The sequence below is a fragment of the Scyliorhinus torazame genome, chromosome 21 (assembly GCF_047496885.1).
Source record: "Scyliorhinus torazame isolate Kashiwa2021f chromosome 21, sScyTor2.1, whole genome shotgun sequence".
In the NCBI taxonomy this organism is placed as follows: Eukaryota; Metazoa; Chordata; class Chondrichthyes; order Carcharhiniformes; family Scyliorhinidae; genus Scyliorhinus; species Scyliorhinus torazame.
The window spans coordinates 88,990,307-89,009,953 of NC_092727.1; the positions used below are offsets into that span (position 1 = coordinate 88,990,307).

The 19,647-nt window shown below is 48.4% G+C and overlaps 1 protein-coding gene across 1 annotated transcript in view; it reads right to left on the reverse strand.

The window, feature by feature from the left end:
- fam171a2a (family with sequence similarity 171 member A2a) overlaps positions 1-19,647 on the reverse strand; it is a 427,659-nt gene that overhangs the window by 111,007 nt on the left and 297,005 nt on the right. The window contains exons 4-5 of the mRNA XM_072487044.1: positions 8,347-8,505; positions 6,028-6,204 (exon numbers count right to left, since the gene is read on the reverse strand). Coding sequence (XP_072343145.1) covers positions 6,028-6,204; positions 8,347-8,505 — 336 coding nt within the window. The remainder of the gene's footprint in view (positions 1-6,027; positions 6,205-8,346; positions 8,506-19,647) is intronic.

The window sequence follows — 19,647 nt, forward strand, 5'->3', positions numbered from 1 at the left end:
GCGGGTAAGGCAAAGCACTGGTTAACCTGATTTTCTGCTGCTGCCCTCCATCACATCCAGCCCACTCCACCCCCAGCACGGTCCCTTAGGCTGTTTCCAGCTCTCTGTAACTCAAAATATTTGAACAGCAACTAATTGTGCTGAATGTGTTGTACGAGTCGAACCGTTTGCAGTCCAGAGAGAAATTAAACAGCAACAATGGTCAAATGAATTAAGCGACCTCAATGTTTGTGGCATGGTGCCTGTTGGCCATTTGTTTAACCTGATATCATTGTTTTCTTCTTTTTTGGTAGAGGCAATTTAGCGTGGCCAATCCCCCTACCCTGCACATCTTTGGGTTGTGGGGGTGAAGACCATGCAGATACGGAGAGAATGTGCAAACTGCACCTGGAGAATGACCCTGGGCCGGGATCGAACACAGGTACTCGGCGCCGTGAGGCAGCAGTGCTAACCACTGCGCCACTGTGCCGCCCAACCTGATATCACTTTGATGTTCTGCAGAACCTAAGGTGTCAATCCGGTCCACTGTTTGAATCCTAACACTTTCTCCATTTTTTCAAGCTGATCAGGCTATAAGGGGTCTGGAAATTCATTCGGGTGATAACAATTGTGGCCAATGGATTAAGCGCTGCTCTTTCAGGAACTCCAGTCAGAATCGCACAGTGGCTAGCACTTACTGCACCATGGACCTGGGTGCAATCCGGCCTCTGGTGTCTGTGTAGAGTTTGTCCATTCTCCCCATGTCTGCGTGGGTTTCCTCCGGATGCTCCGGTTTCCTCCCACAAAGATGTGCAGGTTAGGTGGGGTTATGGGGATGGGATGAGTGGACCTACATAGGGTGCTCTTTCAGAGGGTCGGTGCAGACTCAATGGGCTTGTGGCATGGTGTCTGTTAGCCATTTGTTTAACCTAATAACATTGTTGATGAGTCGATGAGACTCCTTATGAACTGTAGGAATTCTATGGGTTCTTTTAACCAGCTTTAAGTATTGAGAGAAAACGTTTGTGCACAGAGTTAGGGTTTGTGCACAGGGCCCCAAGTTAGCGACAGGGTCATGTTTCTGCTGGAACACATTACTGACCAGCAGATCTATCTGGGCTTTACCAGCTCCACGTAAATATGCCAAACTAAAGTCAGGGAGAAGGCAGAACAACAATAAAAGAGATCTAATAGCAAAATATTGGCCTTGAATACACATTCCAATCAGCCTTGACAAAGAGAGGCTGTAATCAAATAAAGCACCACAGGACATTATTGACTCAAAGGCACATCTGGGATGTGCAGAAGGTACAATTATTTCCATGATGAATGGGTTTCCATGAGCGTGGGTTTCCTCCGGGTGCTCCGGTTTCCTCCCACAGTCCAATCTTGTGCAGGTTAGGCGGAATGGCCATGCTAAATTGCCCCTTTGTGTCCAAGGATGTGTAGGTTAGGTTAAGGGGTTATTGGGATAGGGATGGGGAGTGTGCTTGGGTGCAATGCTCTTTCAGAGGGTCGGTGCAGACTTGATGGATTGTGCACTGTAGGGATTCTATGATAATGTGTTTTCTCACAGAATTCTGATGAATCAATTGGCATGGTCAATGTCCAGTTTGATATTGAACCACTGAAACCAGGGGGATCCACAGTTCCGACTACGATGAGTTTACTAACCTGGGTGGGGAAAGCTGCAATTAGATTCTATGTGTGGGCTGGTCAGAGAGGGAATTGTCAGGGTTTCTATAGTTAACCATGATCCCTACTGGAAAATATATGCGTGAATGGCAGGTATATCATAGAACTCACAGAATTTACAGTGCAGAAGGAGGCCATTCGGCCCATCGGGTCACCTGCCCTTTGAAAGAGCACTCTACTTAAGCCTACACCTCCACCCTAGCCCCGTAACCCAGTAACCCCATTTAACCTTTTTGGACACTAGGGACAATTTAGCACGGCCAATCCACCTAACCTGCACATCGTTGGACTGTGGGAGGAAACCCATGCAGAAAAGGGGAGAACGTGCAAACTCCGCACAGTCAGTCACCCAAGTCGAGAATCGAACCTGGGACCCTGGAGCTGTGAAGCAACTGTGCTAACCACTATGCTACCGTGCTGCCAGGATCAGAGATCATCACAACTGAATAGTCACCAAGACCCACCATCTTGCACTTAAATTAGCCATTTGGGAAGGCAACTGTGGAACTTGTATCGGGGTACCAATAGTGAGCATTTAGTGCATGATGATGCCAAAACTAAGGGGTCAGCCGCTAAGGTCTATTCAATTCTAACTTTTCCGTTAATTCTGTCGAAGAGCAATGGCAGGGAGATCAATTGGTTCATTATATTTTTTAAAATCCAAGATTAATATCCAAGATGTTAGGTAAGTGTTTTTGAAAATACAGGTAAAATAGTACTACATTTCATTGTGAATAAGCTGCACAGGTAATATGATATTAATGATAAAGGCCTGGATTTTCGTGCAGACGGAAAGGCTCTCAGTCTTAGTGAAGATGGCTTCAGAGGCACAAATCCGGGAGTCCTCCACCAGAATCCGGCCCCTACATTTCATAGTGGTGGGAATGGAGGTGAGTTCTAAATTATACATCTGTGATTCACAGAAGTAGCTGTATATGTTAAAGTGCAGTTGCCTCAGTCAGATCTGGTTTTCATTAGTGGGATGTCCAAAACACAATTTTAGGAGAAGGTCTAAACTTACTGGAGTTCTTTGAGAAGCCGGGTAACCTTCTAGATATCGGGATTTGGTCCTAGGCCCGCTTTGGGAGAGATCTGGGGAGCGATTCTCCGACCCCCCACCGGGTCGGAGAATCGCCGGGGGCCGTCGTGAATCCACCCCCGCCGTGTCCCGAATTCTCCGCCATCGGAGATTCGGCGGGGGCGGGCAGGCCTGTGCCATGGGGGCACTCTTTTCCTTCCGCCTTCGCCATGGTCTTCACTATGGCGGAGGCGGAAGAGACCCCCTCCACTGCGCATGCGCAGGGATGCCGTGAGCGGCCTCTGACGTTCCCGCGCATGCGTCGCCCGGCGAAGTCATTTCCGCGCCAGCTGGCGGGGCGACAAAGGCCTTTCCCACCAGCCGGCGGGGCGGAAATCAGTCCAGCTCGGGCCTAGCCCCTCAAGGTGAGGGCTCGGCCCCTCAAGATGCGGAGAATTCCGCACCTTTGGGGCGGCACGATGCCGCTGATTTGCACTGTTTTTGGCGCCGGTCGGCGGACATCGCGCCAATTGTGGAGAATCCCGCCCCAGGTGTCCTTTGGGAAAGGTACGGTGCTGTTTTGGAGAGGTAAGGTGCCCTTTGAGATTCTTAAAATTATATATAAGCACATAAAAAGTGCATAAACACATTCAAACTGTCAAGCTCTCTGAATGAAATCATCAAGCTGTCAAAGGGATCTACCAAAGGGAACTGTCTGCAGTGGTAATAAATATCAGTGCATGCTATTTCACTCCTCTGTTGACAGAAGCCTGAGGGCTACCATTTTAAATCTAGAGCTGCATGACTGATTTCACAACCTATCATTATCACAGTGGGGTGTCTTGTCAGTTCACAGTTAGATTGAAAGCTCTAAGTGCTTCTAACGTCTTTGAATTGGGACCATGAATGCAAATATTTGTCTTTGTAAGGATTTCAGGGAGTCAAATGTAGTGAATAGATTTGCATTAATGAGAGCATTTTTTGAAATTGCAAATTTGTGAATGGACACTTGAGAACTTCATTTAATCTCAACATGGATCCTGAAGTCTGCCCATCGTGGATAGTGGGTGATTTGGCATGGAGGTTGTAAGAGTAAGGAGTGCCCTGTGAGGTCAAGGATTTACATGAGTTGGCACTAAGTTGGCATAGGGGCTATAGAAGGCTAAGTGGATGATTTGGGTGCAAGGGTTGGCATAAGGGAATGAGGGACCAAAGGGGGGGGGTTTAAAGAGGCAAAGATAACTTGGATTTCAACTGGAAAGGTCTTAGAATGGAGAATGTGAGAAACATGAGCAAACAGGAAATCCCAGCTTGTTGGTCTGATCAGAAGTCACTTGAATATTGCTGGGCCCATCAAAGAAAACATTAAAAGTCATCCAAACTCCATCTCTGTAGAAAGCTGTTATGCATTCCTTTTAAGTCTAACCTTTATCTCCTGCCTCCCAAACCCAGCGGGTTACAAAGAACAAAGAACAAAGAAAGGTACAGCACAGGAACAGGCCCTTCAGCCCTCCAAGCCTGTGCCGACCATGCTGCCTGTCTAAACTAAAATCTTCCTGGGTCCGTATCCCTCTGTTCCCATCCTATTCATATATTTGTCAAGATGCCCCTTAAATGTCACTATCGTCCCTACTTCCACCACCTCCTCCGGCAGCGAGTTCCAGGCACCCACTACCCTCTGTGTAAAAAACTTGCCCTGTACATCTCCTCTAACCCTTGCCCCTCGCACCTTAAACCTATGCGCCCTAGTAATTGACCCCTCTACCCTGGGGAAAAGCCTCTGACTATCCATCTGTATATGCCCCTCATAATTTTGTAGATCAGGTCACCCCTCAACCTCTGACATTCCAGTGAGAACAAACCGAGTTTAATCAACCGCTCCTCATAGCTAATGCCCTCCATACCAGGCAACATCCTGGTAAATCTCTTCTGCACCCTCTCTAAAGCTCCACATTCTTCTGGTAGTGTGGCGACCAGAATATACTCCAAGTGTGGCCTAACTAAGGTTCTGTACAGCTGCAACATGACTTGCCAATTCTTATACTCAATGCCCCGGCCAATGAAGGCAAGCATGCCGTATGCCTTCTTGACTACCTTCTCCACCTGTGTTGCCCCTTTCAGTGACCTGTGGACCTGTACACCTAGATCTCTCTGACTTTCAATAGAATCATAGAATCATAGAAGTTTACAGCATGGAAACAGGCCCTTCGGCCCAACCAGTCCATGCCGCCCAGTTTTTACCTTTAAGCTAGTCCCAGTTGCCCGCACTTGGCCCATAACCCTCTATACCCATCTTACTCATGTAACTATCTAAATGCTTTTTAAAAGACACAATTGTACCCGCCTCTACTACTACCTCTGGCAGCACATTCCAGACACTCACTACCCTCTGAGTGAAGAGATTGCCCCTCTGGGCCCTTCTGAATCTCTCCCCTCTCACCTTAAATCTATGCCCTCTAGTCTTGAGGGTTCTACCTAGAAGGTCAAAGACAGCAGATGCATGAGACATGGTCATCTCCAACTTCCCCTCCAAGTCACACTGCATCTTCACTTGGACATAAATTGCCATTGCTCCATCAGGCCCTGGTCAAAGTCCTGGAAATTCTTCCCTAGCAGCGGTGTGAACGTATATTTACCAGAGGGTCAAGAAGCCGACTCACCACCATCTTCTGAAGGGCAAATATGGATGGATAATAACCTTGCTAGTGATGTCCTGTACTTGGAAAATAATATAGGACCAGGAGTAGGTCATTCAGCCCCTCGAGCTTGACTCGCCATTTAATGAAATCATGGCTGATCTGTGGCCTAACTCCATATACCATATCCCTTAATATCTTTGCTTACCAAAAATCTATCTATCTCAGATTTAAAGTTAAAAACTGTTCTCACTTCAACTGCTGTTTGTGGGAAAGAGTTTCAAGCTTCTATCACCCTTTGAGTGAAGAATTTCATCCTAACATCTCTCCTGAACGGTCCAGCCCTAATTATTAGGCTATGCCCCCTAGTTTTTGAATCTCCAACCAGTGGAAATAGTTTATCTTTATCTACCCTGTCTTTTCCTGTTAATATCTTGAATACTTTGATCAGATCACCCCTTAACCTTCTAAATTTACGGTGCCCAGAACTGCTCACAGTACTCCAAGTGGGGTCTATTCAGGGCTTTGTACAGCTGCAGCACAGCTTCTATTAAATAATTGTGAAAAGAAAACGCTACATGTCTATCTACTTCGATGCTCAACAACCTGAAATGTTAACCCTCGTTTCTTTTGCCAGCGACCTGTTTGCTTCCATGTAAATGACTGCCAAACGTGTCTGCCTCAGCAAGTGTTACTCACCAGTCTTCCTCTCAAACTTCCAGGCTGGAATGGTTCTCGTCGTCGTCACAAGACCATCAGTGGGGAGAGGGACAGACACCTGAATGGGGCCTGACACTTGGACGGCAGAGCCATTATTGGTGAACAGGTGAATGCTGACTGCAGCCACAGGAATCAGTTCAAGCCTGGAGTGGTTAACTGTTAAAAGTAAAAAAGAAACCCATTATCAGCTCCCCAATAGTATTATTGTGAAGCCAATTTATGACAAGCTACATTACAAACTGGATAGTTTTTTTCCAAATCCATTAAGGTCACTTCCATTGGTTAAGGGTCATGGGCTGAAATCGGTCTTTGGTATATTATAGAATCATATAACCGGGTATAACAAATCTGCAGCCTAGTTTGCCCCACTCTCAGATCCAGTTCCAAACATATTTACTTTTCGTGGACAAGTTCGACTGAATCTTATTCATCATCTTGCCTTCGGTTGAGTAGAATAGTGGAAAAAGGGCCACGGAAATGGCACAGAATTATTAAGTCCCACTGGGCGAGTGTGTACTTGATAAGCTCCAGCCATTAGTGTCTGGCATGGCATATGGCCACCTGACCCCTGGTCCTTCATGGGACCATTGCAGACCGCTCTGAAAAGAAGCTTCAAGAATGATTTGTAAATTATTTTTATGGAGACAAAATGAGCATTAAAACACCTTTGGATACCACAAAGATCAAACACTCAACTCCACAATGTCTGGTCCTCCTCAGGAATTGTCTCTCTCCAAACTCACCGCCACTCCACCATTTTAATTTGCATGGTCAGGCTGGGATTCCTGCTGAAGTCACTAGATCATTGGCCCATTCCAATCAGCAAGTGGTTCCAAATACGTGATCAGCGCAACTCGCTAATGAAGGCCGATCACAGAAATTGGTCATCCTCACTTCACCCAGCCCCGTTCAGCAGAAACCGTCCCATAGAAAGTCACCCTTACATCTTTATTCTATTTACTTTATTGAAAACAATGATCGTGGAGAATAGTTTCAAAGTTGTAAAGAAGGGTCAGATGAAAGGATGGAAAAAAGTCCAACTTGCTCAATTTGCAGCCTCTGTACTAATATGTCTGACATACACATTATGGTGCACTTAACATTACAAATAAAAAGCATTTGTAAGACATCGAAACAAACCTGTTGGACTTTAACCTGGTGTTGTAAGACTTCGTACTGTGCTCACCCCAGTCCAACGCCGGCATCTCCACATCACAAATAAAAACATGTTCACCTCTCCTTCCCTCCCTTTAGTCCTTTGATACAGAATACCATTCTAAGACTGGCAAATGTAACCCAGCTCCCATTACAACACTTAAAACACCTGCCAAGTGGCACCTGTGAATTCCAACACTTAGAAAACCAAGGGCATTGGAACATCATCACCTCTTCACATCATCCTGACTTGTAAACAGATTAACATTCCTTTAGTGTGAGAGAAGAAGGCCCATCACCATCTCTTCAAGGCCATCTAGGGCAATAAATATTAACCTTTCTACCAATGCCCATATCAAAAGAATGAATTAGAAATTGAAAGCAGGAACTTTTGAAATGTCAGATATTTTATTGATAGCTAAGCCACCACATCCCCGTCGTTTTAGTTGGAGATACAGGAACCATTCTGCGTGGCTCGAGGGTAGAATCAATATTGCCCATTTTAATGCATTTGTAAGACATTCGTACCACTGACATTTGGATCCCAGTAGTAGTCTGTTTATTTTAAATGGATTGATTCCACTGCTAACGTTTCATAAACACTAACAGAATCTCGACAGAATCAAGATCAGGTCAGCTTTACATGGACTTTCTGACTGTGGAACTTCCACAGCTCTCACAGACATAAGGAGCTATGTTGCTTCCCCTGTATGCTAAGCTGGACTCCGACAGAATGGATTATTTTCACTCGTGACTCCCTGCACATGCAACTAGTTTATCTTTGCAAGTCATCAGTGAAGGAGAAGAGTGGACAGATGGCCGTCCAGCAAAGGTGATCATGGTGATCGGAGGAATGTGGGATTTAGGAAGATAGTCTGGTTGGCTTGCCTACACCGCAATGTGACATTGACACAGGTCATTCACCTATCCTCCCCTGCCAGGGAATGGTATATTGACCTCAGGTGATTTGAAGTAATATTTTGAGTTGAAGTACTTCAATGTTCCCCCAAATCCTGGGTTGTAGCAGGTTTTGCCAGCAAGGGTTTACAAATGATGTGTCTGTGAAGTTTCTATAAACTTTCAGCTTCTCATATTCCTCAGCCACACAAGGCCAAGTCAACTGCAAAATAAACATTCAAGTACCTGTTGTGTTGGTTTCATAGCCCAGGAGATAGGGGAATCTTTCCACTTCCATTTCAGTGTTGGCGGTTGTTAAGAAAGCAGACAGCTCGTTATAGGATGTGTTTGCTGGAAGGCCAACGTTCTTCCTCTGGAACTGGACCCATGGCTGATTCTTGGCACCTAAATGAGAAGACAACGTACCATAATAACTGGGAAATAACACACACGCACACACATAAAATGTTCAGCAAATTCTCTGAAATTTCTCCCAGAAGTTAGAAGTTATCTGAAGATTGGTAGGAAACAGATTAAAGGAATGAAAAGACCTCCCAAGGTTAAAACAATCAATTTTCCTTTTTATATGGAGCATATATCTATCTCATAGATTGTTGATCTGCCATACACAATGATGTTGTATATTTTCTGTCATCGCTTCCAGTAACCAGTAGTTCCCTTGATGATCGGACTACTGCAGTTATTTTTTCTTTTAGTTTCTTCTACACACCGGGGTTCGATTCCTGTGGGTTCCCAGCACTAAATCCTGACAGTTGGCGTTCAACCCGAACGAGCCTAAGCCACAGAATTCCTAACCACAGGGAGCATCACAGGCTTGGAGCCAGACCCGATGTTCACACAGACACAAGCCTTCCGACCAGAGGCCAACTCTGCATAATTTTCCCCTCCTCCAACCCAAGGGCTATTGAGGCCAAATGCCCTGAATAAGATCTGCCAACTCACAACAGCGAGGAACTGAAGCAAGAACTGTGCTGCAGTGTGTACAACTCAGTTACTCACTACTATTGTCACACGAGTCAATTCATGAGCACGGTCTTATAAAAAAAATATTTTATTAAAGCAAATACAATTTTAACAATTTTCAAGAGGAAAAACAACAAAGCAAATAACACCCACCCAACCAACACCCAGCCCCAGCCAACTTGGATTACAGACACAATTCCCCAATCCCCCTTTCCCACTAAGTATTTCCCACCTGAACCAACCCCACATGTCTCCCTCCTTCGGTTTTATCCCCCCCCCCCACCCTCTGCTGACAGCTTAATTTTCCCCAAAGAAATCGATAAACGGCTGCCACCTCCGGGCGAACCCTAGCATCGATGCCTTCAGGGCGAACTTGGTCTTCTCGAGCCTGAGAAACCTGGCCATGTCGCTAACCCATACCCCAGATTTTAGGGGCTCCGAGTCCCTCCATGGCAATCCGATCCGTCTCCAGGTTGTGAGGGAGGCAAAGGCCAAAACATCAGCCTCTCTTGCCCCCTGGACTCCCGGGTCTTCCAACACACCAAAAATCGCCACCTCTGCGGCGGGATTCTCCACTCCCGCGCCGAAGTGGCCGCGTCGTCGTGAACGCCGTTGAGGTTCACGACGGCGCGAAACGGCCCCGGTCCCGACCGATTCAGGCCCTGACAATGGGTCAGGATCGGAGCCGCGTCATCTACATGCGCCAGGCCTTGTCGCCCACGTAAAGGCGGCGCCACATAGATGACGCGGCCGGCGCCGCATAACAGCGTCATCCGCGCATGCGTGGTTGCCGTCCTCTCTAAGTCCGCCCCGCAAGAAGATGGCGGACGGATCTTGCGGAGCCGCGGAAGGAAGGAGGTCCTGCTTCAGAGAGGACGGCCCGACGATCGGTGGGCACCGATCGCGGGCCACCCCACATTTAAGGTACCCCCCGGTGCAGGATTCCCCCTCGCCCCCCCGCAGGCCGCCCCCCCCAGCGTTCACGCACCGCTCACGGCGGCAGCGACCAGGTGTGGACGGCGCCGGGGGGAACCGCCGTTTTGGCCTGGCCGCTCGGCCCATCCGGGCCTGAGAATAGCGGGGGTGCCGGAGAATCGCCATTTTGGGTGTCACCGGCGATTCTCCGGCCTGCGAAACTCGACCGGGCCGTTCCCGCCGCTTGGGAGAATCGCAGGAGGGCATCGGACCGGCGGCCCGGGAAATTTTAGCGGCCCAGGCGATTCTCCCAACCGGCGTGGGAGTTGAGAATCGCGCCACTGGACTAGGAACCACCCGTATCTTCAATACCTTTCCAATACTGAAGGAGGCTGGAAAGGAAATTGCTGAGGCCTTGACAGAAATCTTTGGATCCTCACTGTCTTCAGGTGATGTCCCGGAGGACTGGAGAATAGCCAATGTTGTTCCTCTGTTTAAGAAGGGTAGCAAGGATAATCCAGGGAACTACAGGCCGGTGAGCCTTACTTCAGTAGTAGGGAAATTACTGGAGAGAATTCTTCGAGACAGGATCTACTCCCATTTGGAAGCAAATGGACGTATTAGTGAGAGGCAGCATGGTTTTGTGAAGGGGAGGTCGTGTCTCACTAACTTGATAAGAGTTTTTCGAGGAGGTCACAAAGATGATTGATGCAGGTAGGGCAGTGGATGTTGTCTCTATGGACTTCAGTAAGGCCTCTGACAAGGCCCCTCATGGTAGACTAGTACAAAAGGTGAAGTCACACGGGATCAGGGATGAGCTGGCAAGGTGGATACAGAACTGGCTAGGTCATCGAAGGCAGAGAGTAGCAATGGAAGGATGCTTTTCTAATTGGAGGGCTGTGACCAGTGGTGTTCCGCAGGGATCAGTGCTGGGACCTTTGCTGTTTGTAGTATATATAAATGATTTGGAGGAAAATGTAACTGGGCTGCTTAGTAAGTTTGCAGACGACACAAAGGTTGGTGGAATTGCGGATAGCGATGAGGACTGTCAGAGGATACAGCAAGATTTAGATTGTTTGGAGACTTGGGCGGAGAGATGGCAGATGGAGTTTAATCCAATGTGAGGTAATGCATTTTGGAAGGTCTAATGCAGGTAGGGAATATACAGTGAATGGTAGAACCCTCAAGAGTATTGAAAGTCAGAGAGATCTAGGAGTACAGGTCCACAGGTCACTGAAAGGGGCAACACAGGTGGAGAAGGTAGTCAAGAAGGCATACGGCATGCTTGCCTTCATTGGCCGGGGCATTGAGTATAAGAATTGGCAAGTCATGTTGCAGCTGTATAGAACCTTAGTTAGGCCACACTTGGGATTATAGTGTTCAATTCTGGTCGCTACACTACCAGAAGGATGTGGAGGCTTTAGAGAGGGTGCAGAAGAGATTTACCAGAATGTTGCCTGGTATGGAGGGCATTAGCTATGAGGAACAGTTGAATAAACTCGGTTTGTTCTCACTGGAACGACGGAGGTTGAGGGGCGACCTGATAGAGGTCTACAAAATTATGAGGGGCATAGACAGAGTGGATAGTCAGAGGCTTTTCCCCAGGGTAGAGGGGTCAATTACTAGGGGGCATAGGTTTAAGGTGAGAGGGGCAAGGTTTAGAGTAGATGTACGAGGCAAGTTTTTTACGCAGAGGGTAGTGGGTGCCTGGAACTCGCTACCGGAGGAGGTGGTGGAAGCAGGGACGATAGTGACATTTAAGGGGCATCTTGACAAATACATGAATAGGATGGGAATAGAGGGATACGGACCCAGGAAGTGTAGAAGATTGTAGTTTAGTCGGGCAGCATGGTTAGCACGGGCTTGGAGGGCCGAAGGGCCTGTTCCTGTGCTGTACATTTCTTTGTTCTTTGTTCTATGACATCGGCAAATCTCTACCAAAATCCCCTAAGCCTCGGACATGCCCAAAACATGCGGACATGATTACGGGCCCTCCCGCACACACCTATCCTCCACCCCTTCAAAGAACCTGCTCATAGGGGCCACAGTCATATGCGCCCTGTGGGCCACCTTAAATTGTATCAGGCTAAGCCTGGCACATGATGAGGACGAATTGACTCTACTCAGGGCATCATCCCACAACCCCGCCTCTAATTCCAAGCCCAGTTCTTCTTCCCACTTTCGCTTCACCTCCCCTATCGGGGCTCCCTCCCATTCCATCAGCTCCTTATAGATCTCCGCTACCTTCCCCTCCCCCACTCCCATTTTCGACATTACCTTGTCCTCTACCCCCTGGGGCGGCAGGTGCGGAAAGGTCGAAACTTGCCTCCGCACAAAGTCCCTCGCCTGCAGGTAGCGGCACTGATTCCCGCCGGGCAGCTCAAACTCCTCCTCCAAATCCTCCAAGCGCAGAAAGCTGCCATCGATAAACAGGTCCCCAAACTGCTCGATCCCAGCTCGCTGCCACCTCCAACCCCCCCCCCCCACCCCCCCAGTGCAACCCAGTGGTTGCCACAAATTGGTGCCCATACGACAGACCCTCCACTCCCATATGCTTCCGCCACTGTCCCCAGACCCTCAGGGCAGCCACTACTACCGGACTTGTGGAGTACCGAGCCGACGGGAATGGCAGAGGTGCCGTTACCAGTGACTCAACCTGTGCCCCAACATGAGGCAGCCTCCACCCGCTCCCACACCAACCCCTCCACCACTACCCACTTGCTGACCATTGCTATGTTTGCCATCCAGTAGTTGTTTCTGAAATTTGGTAGGGCCAGTCCCCTCTCCCCTCGACCCCGCTCCAGCAGCATTTTACGATCGTTAATTGCACCTCTGGCTCCTAAAAACGTTGTTATTTTTCAAACCAAGATTATTATAAAACATGACTTCAGCAGTCACACACGCACTGACCCAGGCTTTTAACTCTTACTTCACCAAACACAAACAATATATCTGAAATTCCTATATTCATCACAAAATATACTTTCTGTACAGCACTTTAGTATAATATAATTTAAAGTTGGAAGCATGGTAGCATAGCTATAATATTACTAGAGTCCATCCAGAGGCCTGGACTAATTCTCCAGAAACACGAGTTCAAATCACTTAAGAAGGCTAATATTATCTTTTATTAGTATAGTATAATGGGGTGTCATTCACCTGAGGAAGGAGCAGTGCTTCGAAAGCTAGTGATTTGAAACAATCCTGTTGGACTTTAACCCGGTGTTGTAAGGCTTCTTACGGTGGAATTTAAATTCAATTAATAAAATCTGGAACTGAAAGCCTGGCTCAGTAACGGTGACCACGGACCTATCATCGATTGTCATAATAGCCCAAATGCACTGCCTCCTCACGGCGCCGAGGTTCCGGGTTTCATCCTGGCCCTGGGACCCTGTCCATGTGGAGTTTGCACATTCTTCCCGTGTCTGCGTGAGTCTCACCCCCATAAGCTGAAAGGTGTGCAGGGTAGGTGGACTGGCCATGCTAAATTGCCCCTTAATTTGAAAAATTTAATAAATTAGAAATAACAGCCCAACTGGCCCCTTTAGAGAAGGAAATCTGCCGGGCTTACGTGGTCTGTCCTACATGTGACTCCAGACCCACAGCAATGTGGTTGACTCTTAATTGCCTTTCTCAATGGCCCAGCAAGCTATTCCTTTGAAGGGCAATTAAGGATGGGCAACAGCTGGCCTACCCAGAGACGTCCATGTCCCATGAAATAATTTTTAAAATATCCAATGACAGCCTGTTTTTCTTGGTTTAATTTTACGTTTTTAGCCAAAGAGACTTTAACATCCAACAGGGGATGAAACAAAGACAAAGGCGGCTAAAAAGGCCGCTTCAGGAAAAATAGGCTCATTGGGAGATTCTGGGTGCCCATATGTACGTGCACAGCATCCACTTTATAAAGTTCCTACGCTCCTTATTGTGAAACTCAATGTGCATGGCATGCCAGAGATCAAAAGAATAGGAATAAACAGAGCATCACTGTTTCCCTCCAGCTAATAGGCAAACAGCTCGAGGTTATCAGCTTCTTACTTGGTGCTGAAGGGTGTTAAAACGTCATTAATACTTTCAGGTTGAAAATGAAACGGGCACACATTTAACAGGATCATCAGTTAGGCCACATAATGTTCCTTGGCACATTATTTTGACTCATGCAAAATTTCTATGCTTATTTTAAAGAGGAGTGTGAAATATTACACAGAAGTAGCCTTACGCGTGGTTTACTTTCGCACTCTGATCGCTCCTGATCATCTATTTGGCTTTTCAAAGGCATTTGGTGACCCCGGGTTTCACAAGAGCTGCGATGTGGAGGTGTGGGACAGGACCATCTACAATCAGTCCTTCCCAACACCAGAAATGTTTGATCCAGGAGTCCCTCAGGTGTGATTCCAATCAAACTACACTCCAATCAGTGGTGAACTTTATATTAAATTTATCCAATCAATGCCGAGATTCAATAAAAATGCCACAAGGTGCTTCACAGAAGTATAGTCAGACAGCAAAATGATGCTAAATGAAAATTGAGATATATGGAAAGATGATCACAAAACTTCCCATCCAAACGGAGTTACTGACCTGGCAACCCTGCATCCTTTAAAAGGGCCCATCATGTTTTAGGACCAGAAATATAGGAGCACGATGGAGTTGGGCCAGCTGTCTCCAGTGGCAGTTTGGAGGCAGCGATAGGGGCAGGTGAGGGGTAAGGTGGGCAGGTTCTAAAACCCTGTCACGGTTCTCTAAGACTTTGGCCCCATTGTATAAAAGGATGTTAGACCCTCTAGCTCCCAACACCACTCCCTCATGCCACCTCCAGGCACCATCATATCTCTTATGCCTCCTTCATGCCCCATCATACCCCCCATACCTCTTTGATGAACCCCATGCCACCTCCTTAGCTACTCACCCAGGATCCACTATGGGCAGTCCTCAAGAGCCATATGGAGATTTAAAAAACTATTGTTCATGCTCAGTTGACACTGAAAAAAGTTCTCTTTAGTGGAACCTGTTCAAAAAATAGAAATCCCCTCAAGGGGCCAATCTGTAGTAAAAACGAACTCTGATTCACTAACCAACCACATTGAAGAAGGTTTATCCTTCAATAGTTTCTTAAAACTGTTAATCATAATTTGAACTCAGCCACCCTGCTAAGGTAAGTGGTGTTGGAGGTTTTAAAACTCATCAAAGCATTCATAATAGTCTCAGTTTTCCAACACACTTTGGGTACCGTCAACAATAACATCTATCCAAACTGTCAAAACTGTGTCGGAAGACCCGGGAGTCCAGGGGGCGAAAGAGGCTGACGTTTTGGCCTTTGCCTCCTTGGTAGCCGGAGGATCTTATTGACGTGGAGGGACTCGGAGCCCCTGAAATCGGGGGGAAGGGTTAGCGGCATGGCTGGGTTTCTCAGGCTTGAGAAAATTAAAATTCAATCCTCTCCGCCCTGAGAGGATCAGTGCTAGGGTTTGTTCGGAGGTGGCAGCCGTTTATTGACTTCTACAGGGAAAACTAAACTGTTAGCAGATACAATAAGCGGGGGGTTAGGGAATAAGGGGAGACAGGAGGAGTTAGTTTAGTTTAGTTCAGTTTAGGCGGGGACAGCGAGAGGACATGGAGGGACTTGTGTATAAACTAAGTCGCCGGGGTATGGTTGTTGGTTGGGGGAGTGTTACGCACTGAATTATGTTTACATTTGTATTTGTATCTTTTGTTGTTATAAAACCATAAATGTCTAAATAAAATATTTGTTAAAAAACAAGAAACTGTCAAAACAGATGGCTTGTGGGTTTTTTCTAAGATAAACCAGGTGACCTATCCAGTGGGCATCTTTTACTCCATCAAAAAGCTGAAGCCTTTTTTTAATGTCATTTCTAAATGGTTGGGGCTTTAAGAAATTTGAGTTCATGACAATTAAGAAGATCTCCACTGTCCTTCAAGAGTGTTTACACCTCTTTCATAAATTGCGACAGTGTAGAGTCCCAAATTGTGAGTTGAGGACCAAGGAACAACAAAAGTGGCAACTGTTTAAACTCAAATGGCTCTTGTGAGTTTGGCTTTTCCATTTTTATGATCCACACCCTGTTGTCTCTTCTCCTGTAGGAAAAACTGGAATGTGTTGGCACCTCCAGTGGCAGCCATGGAGTGAGCGGACGCACATTTGGTAGCTCCCACTCAAGGTGGTATTTTTCCGTCCTTTCCCCGTCTGAGGGGTGAAGTTTTTGGATGGAAAGAGGTGTAGGAGTGCCAACAGAAGGGGTAACTCATTTGGTGTGGCTGGTGGATGGATCCACAAACTAGGAGTGGGTCGTGAAGAAGGGAGCTGTAGGAGCAGGAGAGTCTTTGTGGTGTGCCACAGGATAAAATGGCAGAGGTTAAAGGGCCTTCTCTGCCCGGCCAAGGGCCAACGGTGCAACTGGTGGACTTTTTAAATGTTAAGTTCAGCCAGCAAAGAACGGAAGCCCTGGAGGACCTGGCCAAGGAGGTGGAGCCGCCCAAAGCAGGTACTGAGAGAGTGGAGCAGAGGTTGGAGACCAGGGCCAGGCGATCCAGAAGATTGAGAAGGTGGTGGGGGAGCATGAGGAGCAGCTCGCCTAGTTGGTGGCTGAGGTGATGGTGAGGCCCAAAAGAGGCTGAAGGAGAAGTGGAGGATCTGGAGAACCACTCCAGAAGACAAAACTTGAGGATCGTGGGGATGCCGGAAGGCAATGAAAGAGCGGAGGCCGGCACATATGTGGCCAAAATGTTGGAAAAGCTGATGGGGGAGGGGGCCTTCAACCAGCCCCTGGAGGTCGACTGAACGCACAGGGCGCTGATGAGGAGGCCGCAGATGGGCAAGCCGCCGAGGGGTCCGGTTGCACCACTTCTTGGTCGAGGCAGATGAGGAAGTCGATCTGCGTGGATAATGAGCTGCAGTTGCACCAAGACCTGGGTGCAGAGCTGGCGATGAGGAGGGCCAGTTTTAACCGGGTCAAGGCTGCCCTCTTCAAGAAATGGGTGACATTTGGGGTGCTGTACCATGCCTGCCCCTAGGTGACTTTCCAGTACCGAGAATATTATTTTGGTACGCCAGAGAAGGCGATGGAGTTTTTGAGGGACAATGAACTGGCAGGAGAAGGAGGACATTGAACTTTGGAGGAGTTGTGAGGCGATTTCCGTGTTCGTGGGCAACTTTTCTCCTTGAAACGCTCTTTCAGGTTTGGTGGCAGGGTGTTTCGGGAGCATCGAGGGTGAGTCCACCTTTTCTGTTTTTTGGATTGTTTGGGGGATTGTGGATAGGGGGGAAAGGGAATCGAGAGGTAAGAGATTTGGAGGCTTTGGGCAGGGGCGATGCTGAGTGGGAAGCTGGAGGGGATCCAAGTGATCCTGGTAAACATTTATGCCCCTAATTGGGTTGATGTGGATTTTTGAAGCGGGTGCTGGGGAAGATTCCTGACCTGAACTCTCACCGGATGATCATGTGGGGGGATTTTAACACGGTCATTCAGCCAAGTTTAGATCGGTTGAGCCTGAGGTCGGAGAAGGTGTCGGTGGCGGTGAGGGAACTAAAGGGGTTTATGGAGCGTAAGCAGAGGGTTAACCTGTGGTGGTTTGGGAGGCCGAGGGTGAAGGAATTTTCAAACTTCTCCCATGTGCACCGGGTGTACACTCCCGGATTGACTTTTTTGTGGTGGATAAGGCGGAGGTGGTCGACTCAGAGTATTTGGCGATTACACGTCGCACAGGGTGGATTTGTGAGTGGACCGGGGAGCGGCTCAGCACCAGTAGTGAAGATTGGATGTGTGATTGTTGGTTGATGAGGAGGTGTGCGAGCGGGTGAGGGCCTCCATCCGGGGATATGTAGAGCTAAATGACACAGGGGAGGTCACAGCCGCCATTCTGTGGGAGGCACTCAAGGCGGTGGTTTGGGGGGTGTTTATTTCAATTCGGGCACATATGGAGGAGGCAGAATGGGCAGAGCTGGCAAGGCTGGTGGAAGAGATTCTGAGGGTCGATAGGAATTATTCGGAGGCCCTGGAGGCAGGATTGTTGAAGGTGAGGCAGAGGCTCCAGGTGGAGTTCCAGTTGGTGTCCATGGGGAAGACGGTGGGGCAGTTGCGGAGGGCTAGGGCGGCTATATATGAGTATAGTGAGAAGGCGAGCAGGATGTTGGCAGGAATCAGGAGGTGATGAGGGAGATTGGTGGAGTGAAGGACGGGATGGGAAGGGTGGTGCTTGATCCGGTGGGGGTGAATTGGTTGTTTGAGGCTTTTTATAGGAGGCTGTGTGAGTTGGAGCCCCCATCTGAGGGGGGGGGGGGGGCAGCACCTCCCCCCTACACTGTCGCAGGCATCCTTCTCCCTGATATTGAAAAGGACAAGGATCCGTATCAGTGTGGATCGTACTGTCCGATATCGTTGTTAAATCATAGATTATCATAGAATTTACAGTGCAGAAGGAGGCCATTTGGCCCATCGAGTCTGCACCGGCTCTTGGAAAGAGCACCCTACGCAAGGTCAACACCATCACCCTATCCCCATAATCCAGTAACCCCACCCAACACGAAGGGCAATTTTGGACACTAAGGGCAATTTATCATGGCCAATCCACCTAACCTGCACATCTTTGGACTGTGGGAGGAAACCGGAGCACCCGGAGGAAACCCTCGCACACACGGGGAGGAGGTGCAGACTCCACACAGACAGTGATCCAAGCCGGAATCGAACCTGGGACCCTGGAGCTGTGAAGCAATTGTGCTATCCACAATGCTACCGTGCTGCCCACTGTGGACGCTAAGTTGCTGATGAAGGTGTAGGCTTCGCGAATTGAGGACTGCATCCCAGGGGTGATAGACGAGGACCAAACGGGGTTTGTGAAAGTGAGACAATTGTCAGCAAATGTGAGGCTGCTTCATGTGATTATGATGTCTCCGGAGGGCAGGAAATGGAGGTGGCAATGGCGATGGACACGGAGAAGGCTTTCGACCGAATGGAGTGGGAGTATCTAAGAGAGGTGCTGGGGGGGGTTCGGGTTTGGGCAGGGCTTTGTGGGCTGGGTCGGGTTGCTGTATAGGGCATCGGTCGCATGTGTGCGGATGAACCGGGTGAGCTCGGGATATTTCGGGTTGCACCGTGGGGGCATTGGCGTTGCCGAATATAATAAAGTACTACTGGGCAGCAAACATCGCAATGGTTAGGAAATGGGCAGTGGGGGAGGGGTCGGTATGGGGGTGGATGGAGGTGGCATCTTGTAGGGGAAACGAGCTTGAAGGCATTGCTAATGGTGCCCCTGCTATTCTTGCCAGCCAGGTACTCCGTGAGCCCAGTGGTGGTGTCGGCCTTGAGGGTATTGGGGCAGAGGAGGCAGCATCTGGGACTAGAGGGTGCCTCAGTGTAGGCACCGACCTGTGATAATCATAGGTTTGCACCGGGGGGCTGAATGCAAGGTTTCGGGGGTGGCGGCAGGCAGGGATTGAGCGATTCCAGGACTTGTTCATAGGGGGTAGCTTTGCAGAATTAGAGGACCTGGAGGAGTATGAGCTGCCCAGGGGGAATAGTTTCAGGTACTTGCAGGTGCAGGATTTCGTGAGGAGGAAGGAGCCATCCTTTCCCAGGTTGCCGCCCTTGGGGCTGCAGACAAGGTATTGTTGAAGGAGGAGATAGGGGAGGG